The sequence below is a fragment of the Castor canadensis genome, chromosome X (assembly GCF_047511655.1).
Source record: "Castor canadensis chromosome X, mCasCan1.hap1v2, whole genome shotgun sequence".
In the NCBI taxonomy this organism is placed as follows: Eukaryota; Metazoa; Chordata; class Mammalia; order Rodentia; family Castoridae; genus Castor; species Castor canadensis.
The window spans coordinates 125,212,202-125,234,117 of NC_133405.1; the positions used below are offsets into that span (position 1 = coordinate 125,212,202).

The 21,916-nt window shown below is 39.7% G+C and overlaps 1 protein-coding gene across 3 annotated transcripts; it reads left to right on the forward strand.

Annotated features, from left to right (window-relative positions):
* Positions 1–3,459: 3,459 nt before the first annotated feature.
* Positions 3,460–20,944, forward strand: Eif1ax (eukaryotic translation initiation factor 1A X-linked). Of its 3 annotated transcripts, XM_020167888.2 has the most exons (7): positions 3,468–3,842; positions 8,382–8,465; positions 10,907–11,010; positions 12,243–12,293; positions 14,934–15,015; positions 16,242–16,333; positions 20,571–20,944. In XM_020167888.2, the coding sequence occupies exons 1-7, from the start codon at positions 3,827–3,829 to the stop codon at positions 20,574–20,576; spliced, it is 435 nt and encodes a 144-aa protein (XP_020023477.1). In that variant the 5' UTR covers positions 3,468–3,826; the 3' UTR covers positions 20,577–20,944. The 3 variants fall into 3 exon arrangements, with proteins under 3 accessions (XP_020023478.1, XP_020023479.1, XP_020023477.1); XM_020167889.2 differs by lacking the exon at positions 12,243–12,293 and having other exon boundaries at positions 3,460–3,842; XM_020167890.2 differs by lacking the exon at positions 8,382–8,465 and having other exon boundaries at positions 3,462–3,842.
* The last annotated feature ends 972 nt before the right edge of the window (positions 20,945–21,916 follow it).

Genomic DNA, 21,916 nt, shown 5'->3' on the forward strand with positions numbered 1-21,916 from the left:
AATATATTATAGGATTGAAGTTAGCCCTCCTCAAACGTGGATCCTCCTAATCCCTGTTTCCTGAGTAGCTGGAATTATATGCACCACCATGCCCATCTGGCTCACCGTAAAGACCTTACCTTCAAATACTGGCATTACCCAACTGGAGGTCAGGACTTCAACATAGGAGTTTAGGAAAGACAATACAGGCAATAAGAGCTGGTTTGGAGACTGTCTACTTGGATTAGTTGGTGTGTTCTGAATACAATGGTGAGGACCTATGGAGTGGCTCAAGTGGTACAGCACCTTCCTAGCAAATGTGAGGCCCTGAATTCAAATTCCAGTGGCACAAAAGAAAAAACAATGAGGAAAGCCCAGCACAATAGCTTACATCTGTAATCTCAGCTACTTAGAAGTTGGAAATGGAAGGATCATGGTTCCAGGTCAACCCAGGCAAAAAGTTAGCAGGCAGGATCCTATCTCAATAAAAAGCTGAGTGCAGTGGTACATACCTGTGGTCCCCAGCTACATGGGAGGCTGGAGGTTGAAGGACCATGGTCTTGTTACCAGGCTAAGTGGTCTAAAAAGACGCTAACCTAAAAGATCCCAAGGTCTTGTGTCACCTGAACAGAAAACTGAAGAGAGACACAAATTGCAAAACCTTATTGAAAGAAAGAGTAAGAGAAAACACCACAGAAGAAAAAGTGGCGGGCCCTCGCCAGGTGGCACAGAAGCATTGATTTTTTTAAGCCCAATTTACAAATTGTAAAGTGGGAAAAATCTGAGCAGAGCTTAGGGAGGGGCTGGGGTGGCTAGCAGGTTTACTTAACACAGCCTTATCACATAACAAAGAGTATTCTGCACATGTGCTTATGCTAATTTTTAGGTCTTTAATTGTATGTATGAGATGTGGCCAATATTCATGAGGTCTTAAGTAAGAGGACTTGGCCTGGGAAGCTCAATTAGGGTCAAGCCTTTTTTAACAAGCAAGGAAGACTCAAAGGCACCTCTTCTGGACACTATCTTGCAATGATACTTAACAACCACCAGGATATTTTCAACTTAAAGAGGATTTATTGTTCTAGAGATGGTTCGGGGCTGTGCTGGGTGCCTGTTAGCTTTGTTTGCTTAAGAGAAGAGAGCCCCTGGTAAATTATTTTCCCTGCCTGCTAACCTACCTCAGTATGAGGCTAGCCCAATGCAAAAACGTGAGACCCTACCTGAAAAATGCTATAAAGAAAAAAGTGCTGGTGGAGTGGCTCAAGTGGGAGACTACCTGCCTAGCAAGTGTGAGGCCTTGAGTTCAAGACCTAGTACCATCAAAAGGAAAAAAAGAATAGGATGGCAAGTGTTGAGGTCTTCTTGGCATTATACTGAAACAATGTAAGAATGTATTTGTTTTATATCATCTTTGTAACAAAATTACTTTAAATTTCCTGGCTTAAAACATTGAAAACTTAGTACTGCATGCCTGTAGTCCCAGCATTCAGCAGGCCAAGGCAGGAGGATCACGAGTTTTTGGCTAGCCTGGGCTACATCGCAAGACCCTGTCAAAGGGAGGAACAGAGGACGGGAAGGATGGAGGTTAGAAGTCTTTCTTGCCTTTTCCAGTTTTCTAGAGTAATTGACTCACAGCCCCTTTCCTCCATCTTCAAAAGTAATAATAAGGCTGGGGATGTAGCTCAGTGGTAGAGCAATTCACTAGCATGCAGGAGGTGCTGGGTTTAATCCCCAGTATTACAAGAATAAAATGAAAAACAAAACAGCCACAGTGATCTAGTCCTCCTCATGTATCTCTGACCCCTCTCTTTTGTCTCTTCCGCTTCTTTAAGGACTCTCATGATGAGATTTGGTCTACCCAGGCTATCCCATTTTTTTAAATACTCTTACTGAGATATAATTCACATACCATAAACTCCATCTATTTAAAGTCTATAGTGCACTGCTTTTCATACATGTACAGTTGTGATCATTATCATAATCTAATTTTAAAACATAATCATCTCCAAAAGAAACCTTGTATCCTATTCCAAGCCACCATTGTCTTTTGCTTAGACAATTGTAATCAACTGGTGATCTCTGTGTCTACCTTTGCTCACTACAGTCTATTAACATACAAGTCAAAATGATCTGTTTAAAACCTACCAAGGAGCTGGGTGCTGGTAGCTCATGCCTGTAATCCTATCTACTCAGAAAGCAGAGATTCCAAGCCAGCATAGTGAAACTCTGTCTTAAAAAAAAAAAGTATAATCTGCAAATTATCGCAGATGGAAAGAGAAACCCAGAACTTTGAGTCCCCATCACCTTTCTATTGCCTTCTGAGAAGTGCATCTGTTGTTAAAGTTTCTCAGACTCAGCTCTATTGAAATTGGGGGGGGGGCAGAGATAATCCTTTGCTGGGGTCTAGGTTGTATTGTGGTCTGTAGGATTTTAACAGCACCTCTGGCCTCTACCCATGAGATGCAAGCATCACTGCCTTCCTCTCCAACTTGTGACAACCAGAAATGTCTCCAGGCATTCCCTCATACCCCCAATAGAGAACAACTGTGTTAGGTGATTATACTTTTATTTCTCCGTCATTTATGTCCATTTCCGTAGGGAGACAATGTTAAACATCTAATGTTTACGAAATGTAACATTTCAAATAAGTTTATCTTGTAGCAAAGGTATTTTTTCCACCACAGCCAGCTGGATTTTTTTTGGTAGTTCATCCCACGGACTGGGTGGCTTAAATAACTTTCTGTCAGCTCTGAAGGCCAGAAATCTGAGCTCAAGGTGTGGGCTGAGTTATTTTCTTCTTTGGCCTCTCTCTGTGGCTTGAAGATGACCAAGTTCCTGCTCACATGGTGTTCTCCCTTTATGTCTGTGTCCTAATACCTTTTTTTTATAAGGACACCAGTCAGACTGGGTTAGAGCCCGGCATAAGGACCCCATTTCAAAAATCACGGTCCAAATACGGTCATAAGCTGAGTTACTGAGGGTTAGAACTTCAACTTAAGACTTTTAGGAGGACACAATTCAGGCCCTAACACCGAACTTTTTTCTGCCCTTCCTTTTTCTTTTTTTTTTTTTTTGGTTGTATGTATTGACCACCTATTATGTGCCAGACATTCTGCTAAGTGCTGGTAGAAGCAACAGATGTACTCTCTGCCTGCTAAGATTTACAGTGAGGTAGGGAAGACAGATTGTTTTTTAAAGTATCGTCTAAATATTCAGCTTTGGTAATGGATGACAGGAAGACCTTCCCCTTCCTACAGGCCCCCAGCCTGGCTGGGCGGGTGAAAAGGCCACGTTTAAACTCAGCTAACTCCGGGGTTAATGAGTCAGCAACTTGTGAAACCGGGAGCCTCACGGATTGGCTACTGAGCAGCTGACACTGCCCTCCGCCCTCCGCTCTCCGCTCCTCCGCCGTCCACTGTGACGCGGAACTCCGCCCACTTCCCTCCGCGACTCCTCCTCCCAGCTCTGGGCTCTCGGCCCCGCCCTCTGGGCGCTTTCCCGCGACCTGGAACGCCCGCCCTCTCCTCCCTGCTCCTCTCCCTCGGCTCTAACAATAAGGTTCCATCACGCCGCAGGGCCGGAGGAGGGCGGACCCAGCCCGCGGTGAGAGGAGGAGAAAAGCAAGGCAAGCAGCAGCGACGCCATTTGCTGCTGTGGAGCGTGGGCGCGGGCGGATCTCGGAAGAACCGGGTCGCGAGATAATCGTGCACGCTGCTCGGCCTCGACGCTCTCTTCAGCTCGCGTGCCCCATAGTGTCGCCCCTGTAGTCCCTCAGAGGAATCATCTCCCCCCACGCCGCAGCCACCCGGGAAGAAGTCGGAGACACCGCAAGGCCGCCGTCACCACCATGCCCAAGAATAAAGGTAGTACTGCCCGGACCTCCGGACCAAGCCTTTGCTTGCCCGGTTTCCCATGCTCCACCAGCGGCTTCTGGGTCACCCAGGCCACAGTGACTTTCCTGCCTTCTATCCCCGCCTGCCTGTGGCGGGAGGCGGGTAGCGGGGGGTTCAGCATGCGGGTCTGAGCTCGGGAGAGGTACAAGGAAGTTACTCCGGTTTTCCCGTTTGGTCACGTTGGGGTGGAGCCGACGCCATTTTTGTGGGGCCTCCTGTGGGAGAATGTGAATTTTTGCTACTGCTTCGCGCCACACTGACCGCGGTGTGGTAGGGACAGATGGAGAGACCTCCCTCGGGGCCTAGTGGCCCCTTTGGCCTTTCCTAGCCTGGGGAGTTAAACCATGGGAGCGACTCTGAAGTTCAAAAGCAAAGCTTGATTGATGCCTGCTTTCGTGCCCATCTGGCACTCCCTCATGGGGTTCTTCTTGGACAGTTGTTGGGTATTGTTTAGACTACTCTCTCTCCCTTAAAAGCAGCGGGTGATACCTTGATGGATTTCATCTCTAGAGATTCACTTTGCTCCATCTCTTTACAGGGTTTAATTTATTTTTTTTTCTCAGAAGACTTGATCCTTATTTAGCCAAGTTCGATACTTTTTCTTGAGATCATGTCTGTATTGTGATGGGAATAGAGACCTTTATGTTCTCTTAATTGTAGGGCTAAACGTTCACAAATTATCAAACTTGAGGGTAAGTTTATTTAGGATTTCCAAAATGGAAGGTATAATGTAAGTAAAAGAACACACCCAAGGAAATTTTTTTTTATAGACTTCGTGTTTCTGTGATTTTTATTAGCCTTAGAATTTCTCAAAGTTGGGTAAGTAGAAATCGGGTGAACTCTGTATTTTTTGTACAGGAGAGAGGAGCATATTACACACCTATAAGAAATCTCCTTTGATTATTCATCCTTAAGGCATTCTCCCAGACCCAGACTTACTACTGTTCTCTTTACTACTTGATATTCGGCTGTATTTACTCGTTGTAGCTGTCGCTACTCACAGGGTATTTGGTACCAGGGTACACAATTTGGTGAAGTCCTCCCAGGGCACTCCACTTTACTGCCCTCAGAAACGAAGCTTGCAAGGATTTTTGCTAATTTTGGGAAAGGTGGGCCATAGTATTTTAACAGTCTTAAATTTTTTTTTAGCTGTAGAATCCTTTATTCTGAGATGGAGCTGGATCACTTCAATAAGTATCTTGTTCTTACCTTTATTTCTAGTTATGAGATTTCCAATCCCCTGACTGGGCTGTAAACTCTGAAGGACAGGAATAGTATCTGTCTTAATCACAATGGATTGCTAGCACTTGGCACTTAAAAGATGCTCAATAAATATCTGTTGGCCTAAGTCACCTCCCTTCTCTTGACTCCACTCCTAGGTGAATAATAGGTTCCCCTGTGGTTCTAAGGATACAGCACTTCTGCACTAAATCCTATCTAGTTCACTAGTCTTGTTAAGAAAGAGCCAGTCTGAAAAATTTCTCCCAAACACCTCTCTTTGGTTTAAAGAAGGTATTTGAGAATTTTGATTTGGTTTAGAGACTGGCTATTCTTTCAGAAAGAAAAGGGGGTTAAAAAGTTACTATGTTTATTCTACTTTGTCCTACACTTAGGCCTGATCTCATTCTGTTTAAAGAGAATTTTGAAAGGACATTTTGTAGCAATAAAATAGAAAAGGGAATAATCAAGGTATGGTTAATTTTGCCAAGTTGACAAGAATTGAATCTTTTTTTATAAATAACGTGAGGCATACAAAAAATATATGTGATAGTGGCATGTGTAATGATAGAGGTACTTTTCTGTCTAGGAAATTAACTTTCTTATGCTGTAAGAATGCGTCAAATACTAAGGACTCAGGTGGATCAGGAAATTTTACAGAGGCCCACCTAACAGCAGCAGAGCAAAGTGAGACAGCCCCAGGAGAGTAAGTGAACTGATTCAAGAAGTTGGCTGATGGAGTGGCTCAAGCAGTAGAGTGTCTGCCTATCAGGCATGAGGTCCTGAGTTCAAACTCCAGTGCTGCCAAAAACAAAGAGTCTGTCGTTGCAGGGAGTGATTCCATTTGAATTGTGAACTTTTTGTTACTTGTAAGTTCTTCCCATGAGTTTCTTAGCATCACTACCACTTGAGACTTTCTCCTACCTTTTGGCTGCCAATGTGGTTAGGTTTTGGAATGGGAAGAAAATGCTGTGGTTAAGTAATCTAATGTGGGAGCTAGTATTAAGTATGACTGTGGACGCCCCTGCTCACTGATTATGATCTTAGGTGAGTTCTCTGAGCTTCAGTGAATTTATTAGTAAACTGGAAGTGAGTGCTTGTTACCTACTTCATAAGATAATTGTAACATGTAAATTTGTGGCATTATTGCACAGTGAGTTAAGAGTATGGTTACTAAAGTCATATAACAAACAAGGATGCTAAGGACCAGTTTTTTGTAAAAGCAGGTAAATTGACTTTTAAATAAAATTGAGCTTGATGACATGCTCATTCACTGGAGACGTTGAGCCATTAGAAATATGAGACCAATACTAAGTGAAATCATGCAGGAAGATGTAAAATTACTAACATGGAAGTGATAGGAAAAAAATTAACACAAAATGGTGAGCAGAAAGTGGGTTAAAGTATGAAGAACAAAGGCGGGGGGCAGGGAGAGAAATACAGATTTAAAGGACACCAATGAGAAAGAATTCTAGGGACTGGAGTGTGTGACTCAAAAGTGGTAAAGCACTTATCTAGTGAGAGGCCCTCTCAGTTCAAACCTCAGTGCAGCCCAAATGGCAGAAATAGAGGTATTTGGATCTTCTGTTCTTACACCCTCATTTTAGAGGCTAGAACTGATAATCCAGGTGGGCTTGTAGGAAAAACCCAGGCATCCTTCTACTCTTCCTCTTCACATCTGTCAAATTCTCTTGTTTTCCTCTTACTAGTCTCTTGTTCATGTGCTCTTGGCTAGGCATGCTTTGTTCCACCTGCAGTAAAGACCGTCCATGTTAACAGTTTTTCCATTCAGAGAATTATGTCACATCTCTGCCTTTTTTAAAAGAAGAATATTTATCTAATATTTGGTGGTACTGGAGTTTGAACTTGGGGCATTGAGCTTACTAGGCAAGTGCCCTACCTCTTGAGCCAGACCCTTAGCCTTTAAAGAAATTTTTCTCATTTATTTAGGTAGTAGTGGGGCTTGAACTCAGGACCCCACATTTGCTAGGCAGGCACTCTACCACTTGAGCTGTTCCACCAGCCCACTTTTGTGGTGAGTATTATCAAGATTGGGTCTTGCTGGCTTTGAACTGCAATCCTCCTGAGCTCTGCCTCCTGAGTAGCTGAGATTACAGGTGTGAGCCACCAAAACTTTGGGTAATAAATATATCCATCTGAATCAAACTTAAGAGTATAAGAGGTGAAATCTTAGTTCTTCTCACAAGTGGGCACTGTTAATCTTTTGTAACTGTCCTCCTGAGATAATGTACATAGTAACAAAAACCAATACTTCCTTTTTTATACCTCTGGTAGTTGATTTTTTTGGTTTGGGTCTTTTTTTTTTTTTTTTGGTGGGATTAGGGTTTGAACTCAGCTTCATGCTTGTGAAGGAGAGTGCTGCTGCTTTGATTATTTTGGAGAAGGGGGTCTCTGGCTGGCCTCGAACCTCAATCTTAGGATTTCAGCCTCCAAAGTATGTTAGGATTATGGATGTGAGCCAGCCTTGCTTTTTTAACTTCAAACATGTAGTGTATATATAAATTTCAGACTCTTGTGTTGCTAGAATTGTGCTTCCCTATACTACCACAAAATCCATACTCCGTTCCTCAGTAGTTATAACTTCCCTCTGTCCCCCTACCATCTCCTACTTGCACTCCTTTCATGAGGGGTCAGGTGTAAGAGGCCATTTTTAGAAAACTCATCAAGACCCAGTGTAGTTTACATTCTGGAATGGGAACAAAATGCTCAGGACAGGTACTCAATGTGGAAACTAGAAGCAAAAAAGGATTAAGGGTGAATCTGGGTACCCTCACTCATTGAATACAATCTTACATGAGTCAAATTATTAAACTTTTCTGAGCTTTAGTGAACTTATTGATAAACTGGGAATAAATGGATAGTACTGTTGCATAGTAAAGAGCACAATCATTGTAGTCATAGAACAGAAATAAGGATGTCAGTTAAGGACCAGTTTTGTAAAAGAAAGTAAATTGAGGGATTTTTTTTTTTTTGTATTTCACTTTATTTAAAGTTTAGAAAGAGTTGTCTAGCATATGCAGAATTGATCCCTAAGAAAGTAAATTGAGTTTTGGATAGAGAATCAAAATATCTACTATTAGAAAAATCCTCCAAGGAAATTCCAGGCAATGTGAGGAGGGTGGTATGGTAATATGATTAACTAAATTAGATGATTTTTTTAATTTCAGTGATTTTTTTTTTAAAATAGCTTCATAAGCTTTAGTTTAGTGTAGTTTCTTCATGTAGTGTTTTGCAGATAACTGAAGTCTTTCTTTTTTAAAAAACCATTAGGTAAAGGAGGTAAAAATAGACGTAGAGGTAAGAATGAAAATGAATCTGAGAAAAGAGAGCTGGTGTTCAAGGAGGATGGGCAAGGTAAGCCATTTTATAAGTTGGGGTATTTAGTAATTTGGTTGTTGTTTGTTACTGGGGATGGAACGCAGGGCTTTGTGTATGCTAAGCAAGCACAGACAGCGCTGAACTACTTCACAAGCACTTGTGATTTTTTTGAGGCAGGTTGTCACTGTAGTTCATGCTTGTTTTGAATTCTTGGTAGCCCAGGTTTCCTCTGCCACCCAAGTACTTTACAGCTTTCTTTTCAGTGTATTTCCTGAACTATGCAGTCTGCATTGAGGATCCAAGACATTTCTGTAAACATACAGGCTTGCTTTCGTATGAATGCTTGTGTTGTCACTAAGAATGTAAGCGAAAGCTATGGTTGACAATTCATGATTTAATGGGCCTTTTTGACAGTAAATGGTGCTACATAGTATGTTCAGTAGACCATGGATATTTGAAAGATGAACCCTAGACTATTACAGGTTTTTTCATTCACTAGTACCATTAGCATATGATTTCATAGAACGCATAAAATAAAACTGAACTGAGCAATTGACTGACCTTTCTAGACCTAAACAATTTTTAATGCCAGACCAAGATACATAACACTAATAAAACAAATTCTGACTGAATCACTTGCTTTTTTTCCCCATTTATTTGGCAGTACTGGGATTTCAACTCAGGGCCTCATGCTTTCTAGGCAAGTGCTCTACCACTTGAGCCACTCCACTAGCCCTTTTTGGTGTTGGGTATATTCGAGATAGATTCTTGCAAACTATTTGCTTGGGCTGGCCTCAAACCTTAATCCTCCTGACCTCTGCCTCCTGAGTAGATATTTTCCCCTTTTTTTTGAGACAGGGTTCTACTGTGTAGCTCAGGGTGGCCTTGAACTTGCCATCCTACCTCATGATGCCTCCAGGGTACTAGAATTATAGGTAGGTGCCACCCTGCCCAGCTTCCCATATTTTTATTTTGAGTAATTTCAAACATACAGAAAAGTTGCAGTGTGATAATTCCTTCATGCACACACACGTGTGTATAGAAACCTGATTTTTCTGAACCATTTGAAATTTAGTTGAAGACACGCTGTTGTCTAGCAGATAGTCTATATTCAAATTTCTCTAGTTGTCCCAATAGTTTCTAGCACTTTTTTTGTGATTTTTTTTTTTTTGAGATATTTGCCCAAGCTGGCTTCGAACTGAGATCCTTCTGATCTCTGCCTCCTAAGTAACTAGGGTTACTGGTGTGAGCCACTGGCACCCAGCTATCTAGCACTTTTGACAAAGAACTATTTTCTTTTTAATGGTACTGGGGATTGATCTCAGGGCCTTGAGCTTGCTAAGAAAGTGCTCTACCACTTGAGTCATGCCCCAGTCATTTTTGATTCTCTTTTTATAGAACTTTTGGTGAATATATTCATGTGAGGAACAATTTTGCTTTTTCTTCCCCCTTTATCATTTTGCCATGCTAGGGATCAAACCCAAGGTCTCATGCATGCTAGGTAAGCATCTCCAGCCCTTATGCAAATATGTAAGCTGCTAAAAATGAAACGTGTCTTTCTACATGTGAACTGTGCAGTTAAGCCTTTCAAAAATACGTCTGTGTGTTTACAAGTTATGGAGATCCTCTTTGGGGGTCATTCTTATAAGTAAACTAAAGGGTCTAAGTGATGTATGTGCCCCTGAGTACTGCTTTCACCCTCAGGTCTCAAAATCTCCTTCTCAGAGTATTGGCAGTGAAATTGGGTAGCTTCCTCCCTGCCATTTTTAAAAAGTCATGCCTGCAATCCTAGCAACTCAGGAGGCAGAGATCAGGAGGATGGCGGTTCAAAGCCAGCCCAGGCAAATAGTTCCGGGAGACCCTATCTCATAAAAAACCCATTAAAAAAAGGTCCGGTGTTGTGGCTCAAGGTGTAGAATCCAAACTCAAGTCCCAGTTCCACAAAAAAAAATTGACATTTTACTTGGGAACATCTTTCTGGCTTTCTAAGAACTCTAGAATATCAGGATATTCTAACTTAACAAAGACATCATTAACATTTAAATTACTTGTACTAAAAATTCCACAAGATTTGCCTTTAAGTTCTGAGGGAGAGGAGAGCAAAATTTGGTAAGGATTTGAACTTGAGAGATTGATGAGGTATAGTGTACATTTTGGAACAAGCCACCTTTGATCTCCAAAAATGGAGCAGATAGTCATGAAGACAGTAATCAGTCTGCTTACTCAAAATGAGTACATAATTAAAGCATGTTTAATAGCAGACACAGGTTGTTATAGAAATGGCATTACAGAGTCTTGGTTCTGCCTTGACCATTAACTAGCTTGGTGTTTAATTCCCTTGTATTTATTTATACTTCATGTATTTATTCTCAGCCAGTACAACTTTGTTCTTATCAATTTTGTGTGGGCTTTTAAAGTTGCTTTTATCAAAAATTGGGCAATATTTTATACCCTCTTCTTCCCCCTCCCTCCTCCAGAATATGCTCAGGTAATCAAAATGTTGGGGAATGGCCGATTAGAAGCAATGTGTTTCGATGGTGTAAAGAGGTTATGTCACATCAGAGGGAAATTGAGAAAAAAGGTAAGTGTGGGGATTTGTATTTATTTTATTCTGTATAAAATTAGCTGGAGCTGGGAGGGCGGGTGCCTCTACAGGAGGGTGTATATGGTGCTAGGGTGAAGCTCATGGCCTCTCAGTGGTAAGCATACCATGGACTATGTCATTCCCAGCCCCCCTCCACAGGTTTTGTTTTGTTTTTTCACTGTACCTTGGTTTGAACTCAGGGCCTCACGCTTGGTAGGCAGGCACTGTACCACTTGAGCCACTCCACCAGCCCTTTTTGTGTTGGACATTTTTGAGGTAGGGTCTAGCTTTTTGCCCAGGCTGGCCTTGAACTGCCATCCTCCTGATCTCTGCCTCCTGAGTAGGTAGGATTGTAGGTGTGAGCCACTGGCACTTGGTTCCTGTGCAGTTTTTATGGGGCCAAGAATTTACCTGTGAAGTGAAGCAGCAAGACCTTAATAGTAAACTTACATAGATTTCATCAGTTATAGAATTGTTTATATTACTATATATACATGAAAATATAACATTGAAACCTGTTAAAATTGTTTTTAAAGGGGGCAGGGGGAATGAGAGGGGGTGAATTTAATTGGGGTATGTTGTATGTGTATATGTTATGGGAAATACCACAATGAAACCCCTTTGTACAACTAATATATCCTGTTTTAAGTCTTAAGGAAACTTAAAGGGGCTGGTAGGTGACCCTTGTTTGGGTTCTGGGTTGGGGATTGGAAGGATATCTATAAAGGGAAAGGTATTAAGTACATTTGAATATGAATCAAATTGGTTAAAAGTCTCAACTCTGGGGCTGGAGGTATAGCTCTATGACAGAGCCTATTTAGCATGTCCATAAATGAATAAGTAAATAAACAAGCAGACAAATAAAATGTCCCAACTCTGATTTTATAATGCCTTTTTAAATTCTGTAATGTTAATCCTTCTGTTCTCAAAATAAAGGGGTCTTTGAAGCCGTGTATATGTGAGTGAGTACAAAACAGGAAGAGAGAGGAGATACAGCCATAATTTTCTATTCCTGTATAATAACCACATAGAGTGGTTTGCCATCTCTATCTCTTAATTTCTACATTACTTATTTTTTTTATTTTGGCAGTACTTGAACTCAGATACCACCTAAACCAAGTCCTCAGCCCTCAAATCTCTTAGTTTCTACACAAATCATTATTTCTCTGGAATTTCTTGATTCTTCATTTTTATTTTAAATACAATATGCAGTGGCTTTTGTTTTGTAGGTTTGGATAAATACATCTGATATCATATTGGTTGGTCTCCGAGACTATCAGGTAAAAATTGCATGGGAATTTTTTGTTATTTACTTGCTTAAATTTGATGAGCCTGTTTTTTGGCAGTTGAAAAAGTCAGTACTGTTCTGGAAGCTTGAGGCTCTGGAGGTCTTAGCAGGGCAGGTCTGCCCCTCTTCACCACCACTGGCTTTTAGCTGCTCACAGGATGGTGCTGGCTCTGCAGATGGCAGTCATGCGCAGATCTAGGTGATACTTGTCCTTGCGGATCTTGTGCATGATGCTGCTGATGGTGGCCCGAGCATTGTGGTGGTCTGCATGTAGGAGGTGGCTGGCTTTGGTTGGCTGGATCTCTGCTTCATGACCACCATGACACCTTTGCCGGTGGCGGGCTGCACACCCACGTTCTTGTGGTCAGCCATTTGTAGTGGAAGGAGTTGCAGAACAGGTTATTGACTTGCTTATTCTTCTTGATGAGGAAGCTAGAGCAATTCCGCATGACCATCCATTGTATATGCGTGGACGTGGCGGCGTGATGAGCCATTTCTTAAGAGACAGTTTTAGGCATTGTGCTAGGTATTGAAGGGATTATGGTTTCCAGATGCCAGTCCATGTAGTCAGCATGTAAAGTTTTTCTAAAGCAAAATGACCCCTCTTTAAGTATTTTCAAAGTCCTACCTTTTTTCGAATGAGAGATATTATATAATGATTTTACTCTTTTTTTAGCTGGCAAAAGAAAAATATAGCCTTATATTAGACCCCTTCTCCCCCTTTTTTTAAATTTATGGGTCTTTAAAAGTCTGGGAACCATTATTGTAAGAGATAAAGCTGAATGAGTCAAGCTTCCATCCCACAAATGGCATATAGCCTGGTATGGAAGACAGTAATATGGGCATAGGAGCTATTATGAGATGTACACGCTGTGACAGAAGTATGTGCTCTAAATTTAGATGATCACATGGGAAACAGAATGGGAGTTGCCCTTCGTGATCACAGCCTTGACTATATACCCATCAAGGGTCTAGGGGACCCATTTGATTTCTAACTATTGGAACCCATCCCCATTTGCTAATGTCTCTTTTTGTAGCTTTGATTATATTTTGATTTTTTAAAAATAGTAATGCAGAATAAAAAGTTAAAATCTTCAATTTTTTTTGGTGGTGCTTTAGTTTGAACTTGAGGGCTCATGCTTGCTAGGCAGGTGCTATAACACTTGAGCCATACTGCCAGCCCTTTTTTGTGTTGGGTATTTTCAAGGCAGGGTCTCTTGAGTTATTTGCCTAGGCTGGCTTTGAATCTCAATCCTCTTGATCTCTGCCTCCCAAAATTTTAACTTACAATCATTAGGTTCTCAGCCATGGTAGTCTTGCTTTATCGGGGGCAATGGCAGTGTCTGGAAACTTGTCACAACTGGGGATTGGGCTTGCTGGCATGTAGAGTAGGTGGAGGCCACCAGTGATGCATACCACAACAAACTATCTGACTGAAGCCAGGTGCCAGTGGCTCATGCCTGTAATCCTAGTTACTTGAGAAACTGAGGGTCACAGTTTGAGGACAGCTAGGGCAAATAGTTGGCAAGACTCCATCTCCAAAATAACCAGAGTAAAATGGACTGGAGGTGTGGCTCAAGCGGTAGAGCACTTGATTTGTAAACATATAGTCCTGAGTTCAAACTTTGGTCCCACCAAAAAAAAAAATACGTGTGTGTGTGTGTGTGTGTGTGTGTGTGTGTGTATCCAACTGAAAATAATCATTAGTGCTTTTGTTGAAAAAACCTGCTTTAAATTCACAAACCATTTTTATATCCATTTTCTCCTTTTGATCTTAATAGTGTCCCCAGGAGTAGGAAAAATAATTAATTCCCTATTAAACAGAAAGGACACTAGGGTTCCAAAAGAAGTAACATTCTGACTGTAATCTCCCATGATCCTTCTTCTATCCATCTGCCACCTACAGGGTGGTGCAGAGATCAGTAGCATCAGTTTTCTGGGAGCATGGTAGAAATCCAGGTTCTTGAACCCTGCCTCAGACCTACTCAATCTGTTATGCATCTTAAGGTCCCCATGGGTTTCTGAAACTGAAAAGTGCTGGTTTGAATGACAATGCTCTCGCTCTCTTAACTGAGTCCAGTTCTATTCATATGGGAAAGTGTAAATATTTTAAGGCAGTATTTCTCCCAGACACTACATCAGAAGCATCAAAAATTCTTTTAGACATACAAATTGATGGACTTCACAGCTATGAATCCCTCTCTTCAAGAAATGGAAAACTCTAGGAGACTGATTGATACATGCCCTAAGTAGCACAGATATAAGAAAAGGTATATTTAATTTCCTTGGGTCTTGAATCGCAGTGTTTGATCACTCTGCAAATTTTGGTCCATGGGAACTTGTGTCTTTAAAAAGACTTCTTACTGAAGGGTGATAGTAAATAATCTAAAAGATTCTGTTCTTATTAAAGTAAAATCTGTACAGTTGTTTCCTAAACTTGTTAACCCTTATTCAATCATGCGTGTAAGCCTTTTCCTTCTGGGTTAAACTCAGGTATGTTTTTCCCAGGGTAGGAGAAAAGTTTAAAATTTAAAGTGAGATTTAATATTTTCATTCAATTTGAAAGTTATTTGTGAAATAAAAGTATTTTGATATAATCATTTCTAAAAGCTACTACTTGTTTCTATTTCAGGATAACAAAGCTGATGTAATTTTAAAATACAATGCAGATGAAGCGAGAAGTCTAAAGGCGTATGGCGAGCTTCCAGAACATGGTAATGACTGAGTTATACTGTCTTACGGTGTTTAGGTTATCTGTTGGTGTTTAGGTAGAGGAACTTTTGTAGAATTTTGTGGATTTTTCCTGTTCACTTTTGTGTTTACATGATTAGATTTAAGTATGCCTGCCTATATTTCGTAATACTACATATTATAAGAAAGAATTTGCTGGAATTCTGCTCTTGATAAATTAAGCTTTCAGGGAGGAGTTACACTTTAGTAGTCCTGTCAAAGGAATGATTTTATTTATTGTAGAATTTCTTTTTAAAATAAAAAGAGAGTGTTCAATATTAGAACACTTGCCTAACATGCCTAAGGCCCTGGGTTCCATCCCCAGCACTCCAGAAAGTGTTCATCTGATAAGTATGAAGTAAGGACAATAATTAGGTACTGTTGATTTTTATTAAAACATCAGTTTTTAATCCATTCTATCCTTGTATCTATCCTTGTATCAGTGTCCTGTAGAATTTTTTAAAGCCAGTATTTGTTGTCTCCCTCCCCAATACAAATGCAGATGACTTAAAAACTAAATCTTTCATAACCTAATCAAAAGAGAAAGTATGCTTTATATGCTGTTTTGTAAGCCAACATTTTTCACTAGGCAGTTATTTTTATTTTGGCTTCATTATATTTGATTATGATATCATGACATGTAATTATGAAAATCCTGCTAAAATTATTTACTTGACATTTGTGCTCCAGGAAATGCTGATTTAGCTGTAAATAGGATAGAGTGTCCAGGTTCATTTTCATTGTTTAAGGATAAACATGATTTACCAAATCTTTCTGATTGATAAGTCTATCTGATAGTTAACCACCTGTTCTTATTTCAAGAAAATAAAGTCCTTAGTGTATGCTGTGCTCAAACCTCCTTTGAACTGTACCTGGAAATTATAAAAAACTTAAGAATTAATGAATTAGAATATGCCTTGCTAAAAATACCCTTGTGAACAAAAGAAAATTATAACAAGTACTCTTACCTTAACAAAGCAGTGACCTTGCAGGGAATTTTGTATAATCTTTTGCTCTGTATAGCAGGGTTGATAGGTGGATGTTTGGAAGGCTTATAATGAAAACATTGATTTAATTAAATTTCAAGGTTGGCTTGTGAGAGTCTCCTTTCATACTTCAAAGTTTTATATCAGACCCACTTTAGTGGGCCCTTACTTCTTTTACTAACATTTTCACTACATCAAGAGTGTATTTGTTATTGTGTCTTTAGCTAAAATCAATGAAACAGATACATTTGGTCCTGGAGATGATGATGAAATTCAGTTTGATGACATTGGAGATGATGATGAAGACATTGATGATGTAAGTAGATGCATCCTTGCATTTTCTGATTGCTGTTTGAGTTACAGAGAAGCCAGTCCTTTGTCCTAAGTTCCTTTAATGCTAGGGATGTGGAACACTTAAGGGTATTTTAGGGGCTCAAGTGGTAGATCGCCTGCCTAGCAAGTAGGAGGCCCTGAGCTCAAATTCAAGTACCACAAAAATATTTTTGGAGGGGGGAAAAAAGAAAATGGGTAACTTTTTGGAAAGAGGATCAGGGAGAGGTGGGAGGGGGAATAAGAGCGGAGTAGATCAAGTGATAGAGCTGCCTGCCTAGGAAGCATGAGGCTGTGCGCTCAAACTCCAGTACCAACAAATAAAAGAGAGAGAAAGGATAATAGGTGAATGAATATGAACAAAATATGTTAATCACGTATGAAATTACTGCAATGAAACCCACTATTTTGTGCAATTAAGAGTATATTTTGAGGTTTAGCCATGATTTATTTATTTTTTTATTTTTTTTTTTTTGGTGGTGCAAAATAGACTTTTATTTCTTAGAATTTCCTTTTCAGATACCATAAATCCAGTTAGAACTACAATGGATCTCACTCTGTTCTTTTTTTTTTCATTTTTCTTTTATTATTCATATGTGCATACAAGGCTTGGTTCATTTCTCCCCCCTGCCCCCACCCCCTCCCTTACCACCCACTCCACCCCCTCCCGCTCCCCCCCTCAATACCCCGCAGAAACTATTTTGCCCTTATCTCTAATTTTGTTGTAGAGAGAGTATAAGCAATAATAGGAAGGAACAAGGGGTTTTGCTGGTTGAGATAAGGATAGCTATACAGGGCATTGACTCACATTGATTTCCTGTGCGTGGGTGTTACCTTCTAGGTTGATTCTTTTTGATCTAACCTTTTCTCTAGTTCCTGGTCCCCTTTTCCTATTGGCCTCAGTTGCTTTAAGGTATCTGCTTTAGTTTCTCTGCATTAAGGGCAACAAATGCTAGCTAGTTTTTTAGGTGTCTTACCTATCCTCACCCCTCCCTTGTGTGCTCTCGCTTTTATCATGTGCTCATAGTCCAATCCCCTTGTTGTGTTTGCCCTTGATCTAATGTCCACATATGAGGGAGAACATACGATTTTTGGTCTTTTGAGCCAGGCTAACCTCACTCAGAATGATGTTCTCCAATTCCATCCATTTACCAGCGAATGATAACATTTCGTTCTTCTTCATGGCTGCATAAAATTCCATTGTGTATAGATACCACATTTTCTTAATCCATTCGTCAGTGGTGGGGCATCTTGGCTGTTTCCATAACTTGGCTATTGTGAATAGTGCTGCAATAAACATGGGTGTGCAGGTGCCTCTGGAGTAACAGTCTTTTGGGTATATCCCCAAGAGTGGTATTGCTGGATCAAATGGTAGATCGATGTCCAGCTTTTTAAGTAGCCTCCAAATTTTTTTCCAGAGTGGTTGTACTAGTCTACATTCCCACCAACAGTGTAAGAGGGTTCCTTTTTCCCCGCATCCTCGCCAACACCTGTTGTTGGTGGTGTTGCTGATGATGGCTATTCTAACAGGGGTGAGGTGGAATCTTAGTGTGGTTTTAATTTGCATTTCCTTTATTGCTAGAGATGGTGAGCATTTTTTCATGTGTTTTCTGGCCATTTGAATTTCTTCTTTTGAGAAAGTTCTGTTTAGTTCACGTGCCCATTTCTTTATTGGTTCATTAGTTTTGGGAGAATTTAGTTTTTTAAGTTCCCTGTATATTCTGGTTATCAGTCCTTTGTCTGATGTATAATTGGCAAATATTTTCTCCCACTCGTGGGTGTTCTCTTCAGTTTAGAGACCATTTCTTTTGATGAACAGAAGCTTTTTAGTTTTATGAGGTCCCATTTATCTATGCTATCTCTTAGTTTTAGCCATGATTTAGAAGACAACCAGTCAAGCTATTATTTATGCTTTGGGAATTCTTAGAATCTGCTTCACATACTGGGCAAGGGGAGATGATTTTGTGGTGTTTGTTTTGGCAGTACTGGGGATTGAATTCACACTTGCTAGGCAGGCACTCTAGGCCCAGACTGGCCTTGAGCTCAGTGATCCTCCTGCCTAACCCTCTTGAGTGCTGGAATTACAGGCATACACAATCATGCTCAACTTTATTTTGGCAATATAGATTTTAGGTACTATAATCAATAAATTGTTTAATTAGGAATATTCTAAACTGGTGGCTCACTCTTATAATCCTGTCCACTTGGGAGGATCAAGGTTCAAGGCCAGCAGGAGGAAATAATTGTTTGAGAAACCCCATCTCCAAAATAACCAGAGCAAAAATGGGGTGTAGGTGTGGCTCAAACAGTAGAGTGCATGCTTTGCAAGTGTGAAGCCCTGAGTTCAAACTCCAGTCCCACCAAAAAAAAAAAGTAATGTAGGACTGACTGGCAGTGTAATTCAGTAGTAGAGTGCCTGCCTAGCATGTGCAAGGGCCCTGGGTTCCATCCTCTGCACCACAAAAAAAAAGAAAGAAATTTAGTAGAAAATGTGCCTTCTAAGTGAAGTATTGGTATGTTAAAGAATAGTTTTGTGGCTGGACATCGATGGCTTATGCCTGTAATCCTAGCTACTCAGGAGGCAGAGATCAGGAGGATCACAATTTGAGGCCAGCCCAGGCAAATAATTTGTGAAACCCTATCTCAAAAATACCAGCATTGGGGCTGGAGGTATGGCTCAAGCAGTAGAACACCTGCCTAACAAGTGTGAAGTGGCTGGCATCGTGGCTTAAGTAGGAGAGAGCCAACAGAGCAAGCATGAGGCCCGTAGTTCAAACCCCCAGTACCACCAAAAAAAACATATATATATATATATATATATATATATATATATATATTTATCATTGATTAATGGTTTTGTAATTTACTCTTATCTGGTTTGGGTTCACTTTTTCAACTATTCTTACTTAAAATGTTCAGAAAACACCTGTGTATTATAAATCCAAAAATAATAATGTTTGATTTGATTCAAAGGTATAATTTCACAATACTTACAGTACTTGTTCCTCACCAAGATTATGGAATAGAAATACCAGAGCTTTGAAGGCCAGTCTTAAGGAAATTTGATTGAGGTACCACAATTAATACCACCACTTAACACTTTTCTTGTTTTGTTTTGTTTTGGGGGGGCAGTATTGGGGTTTGAACTGAGGACCTTGTGTTTGCTCCATAAGTGCTCTGTCTCTTGAGCCATACCTCCAGCCCTTAACACTTTTTATGGTCACCTCAAGGGATTGATACAAGGCACACATGCACATACACACACACGAATATCAAAATCTGCAAATTCTCAAGTCTCATACGTACATCCTCCCATGTATTTTAAATCACATCTCAATTACTTATTAATACCTAATACAATGTAGATGTTAATTAGTTGTCATCCTATATTGTTTTAGGAACTACTAATGAGGGAAAAAGTGTGCAAGTTGAGTAAAGGCATAATTTTTAAACTATTTTGTCTGGTTGGTTGGATCTCTGGATCTGGATCCTGTGGTTACTTGATTTATCACATGTCTCTTCCTAAATTTATCCTTCAGTCCATCTTACATTTTGATGCATCTTCAAAATACTTAGAATACTCATACCATAAATCAGAGTACATGCCCAGTGTGCATGTGCATTGATGTGTTGTGTACATTTAAATGTTACATACATTTTTAAACATAGAAAATGAAAAAGGAAATGAGAAGTAAACAATTGTGTTTTTTGTTTTGTTTTGTTTTGTTTTAATATACCACCCTTTGGAGATTTTGAACCAAAAGGATTTTTTTGTTGTTGTTCTTGGTGTTTTTTCTTACTGAACTTATTACTTTGACAATATAGTTAAAAGTTATAGTCTGCAGATAAAGGTGTGATCCAAACATTTTGACAGCTGTGCTGAGGTTGGAACCTAACTGCAGAACATGCACGAATATGAAGCCACATTGTCTAGTTCTTAAAGAGATTATGCACTTTCATGCCTGCTTCCACTTCCAAAATCATTAGCACAAAAGGAAGGAAGGAGACACTATTACCAGTAGTGTTCTGCCATAGCACAGCACAAAGGAGACCAAATTTACTGACAGGCCACAACCAAGAAAAACCTGGAAGGTTGAATTTCCTCTTCAAACTGGGTTTATTTCCCAGATAGCGTAAGGCAATGAAAGTTTCCCTTAGTGTAGTAAACTGTTGTGATATAAGCATTCTTTTTTGTTTTGACCTGATGTTCTTTTGCCTTTCAGATCTAAATTGAAATCAGCATTTTACATTCCACTTTTTCTGAAGATTGTCCTACAGTTTGGATTCCGGACATAACCCTCAAAGAAGAATCAGTTCTCATTAGCATGATTGTAATTCTTAAGGCAGACTGACTTGTTATTAAGGTTGTTTCTTTAAAAACTGATAGTGCTGAATATCTCAAGTAAAATGTTGAGCCCACTTTGTTCTTTTGATGTAAAGGAGCTTATGGATAGAAGACCACACTTAATTTTTTAAAAAGAAAAAAGGCGCATTACTGCCTTTCTACTTTGACCACTTCAGTAAATAATGGATGTCTCAAATAAAACATTTGCCTCATACTCATTGTGGATTATGATTAAAGCCTGCTTTTAACTGGCCTGTTGATTATAGAGTCTTTCTGTATATTTCAGTTACTTAGATACTCGCCTAGAGATTTCGATATAATTTGAAGGAGGCAGAAATCTGTATTTGAAGTCCAACACAGTAGGTCTGTTTTTCATATTAAGTAGCATGTGGCAGTTTTATAATAATTTTGATGATGTCATTCTTTCCATGATCTTGTTTTGCCATCATAGACATGTTTGGGGAGAAAAAGACTTTTCCAAAATTCAGTTTTCAAAATGTGGGTTTTAATATCAATTTTAAATTTGTAGAATTAGTAGTTGTAGATATTGAACACTAGGTGGCACTCAGTTAGCCTGTCAGAAGTAATTGCTGAGGTTTTTTTTCCCCTCCAATGGCATGCATAGGAAATTTCCCAAACAAGAAAAGATTATTTCGATCATGTGTGTGTAGATTGTTTTTACAGAACAAAAAGATTATGTTTAAAGTGTTAGTTTGTTTTCAGAAATCATGTACATGTAAGCTACAATTTTGAGTGCTTTATAAACACTTAAAATGTATATATAAATGAAGATTTAAATTCATAATAACTTGTAAAAATTAAGCCTTTTTCAGTCTATACCTAAGCTGGGGACAGAGGAGGGAATAATAGACTTAATGAAAAGACGATCTCCTAGTTCCAAATGTAAAACCTATAGCTGAGCAATACAATAAAGTGTCATGCTGCAGAGTATATTATACCAGACCTCATATTAAGGATGTATTTTATTATGTGGACAGCTTTTTTGGAGTGGAGTGTTTTTGCTTATATTGAGAGTTTAGATTTACCCTTCCTTATTTAGTTTTTAGTTATTAACTCCTACTAAATGAAATTAGGATTGGGCTAGTCAGATGTCACTGGCCACATTGAAATCATGCAGTTTTAAAATGAAATCAATCATATAGCTATGGAACTTGTATTCTGTTGTTCTCTAGAGAACATGGCTCCAAAAAACAAAGTAGATCT

What these genes read in the sequence shown, in the direction of transcription:
- Eif1ax (XM_020167888.2), top strand. An exon ending in GAGGGAAATTGAGAAAAAAG is followed by an intron (nt 11,011 to 12,242) that starts GTAAGTGTGGGG and finishes TTTGTTTTGTAG; the next exon opens with GTTTGGATAAATACATCTGA. An exon ending in TGGCGAGCTTCCAGAACATG is followed by an intron (nt 15,016 to 16,241) that starts GTAATGACTGAG and finishes TTGTGTCTTTAG; the next exon opens with CTAAAATCAATGAAACAGAT.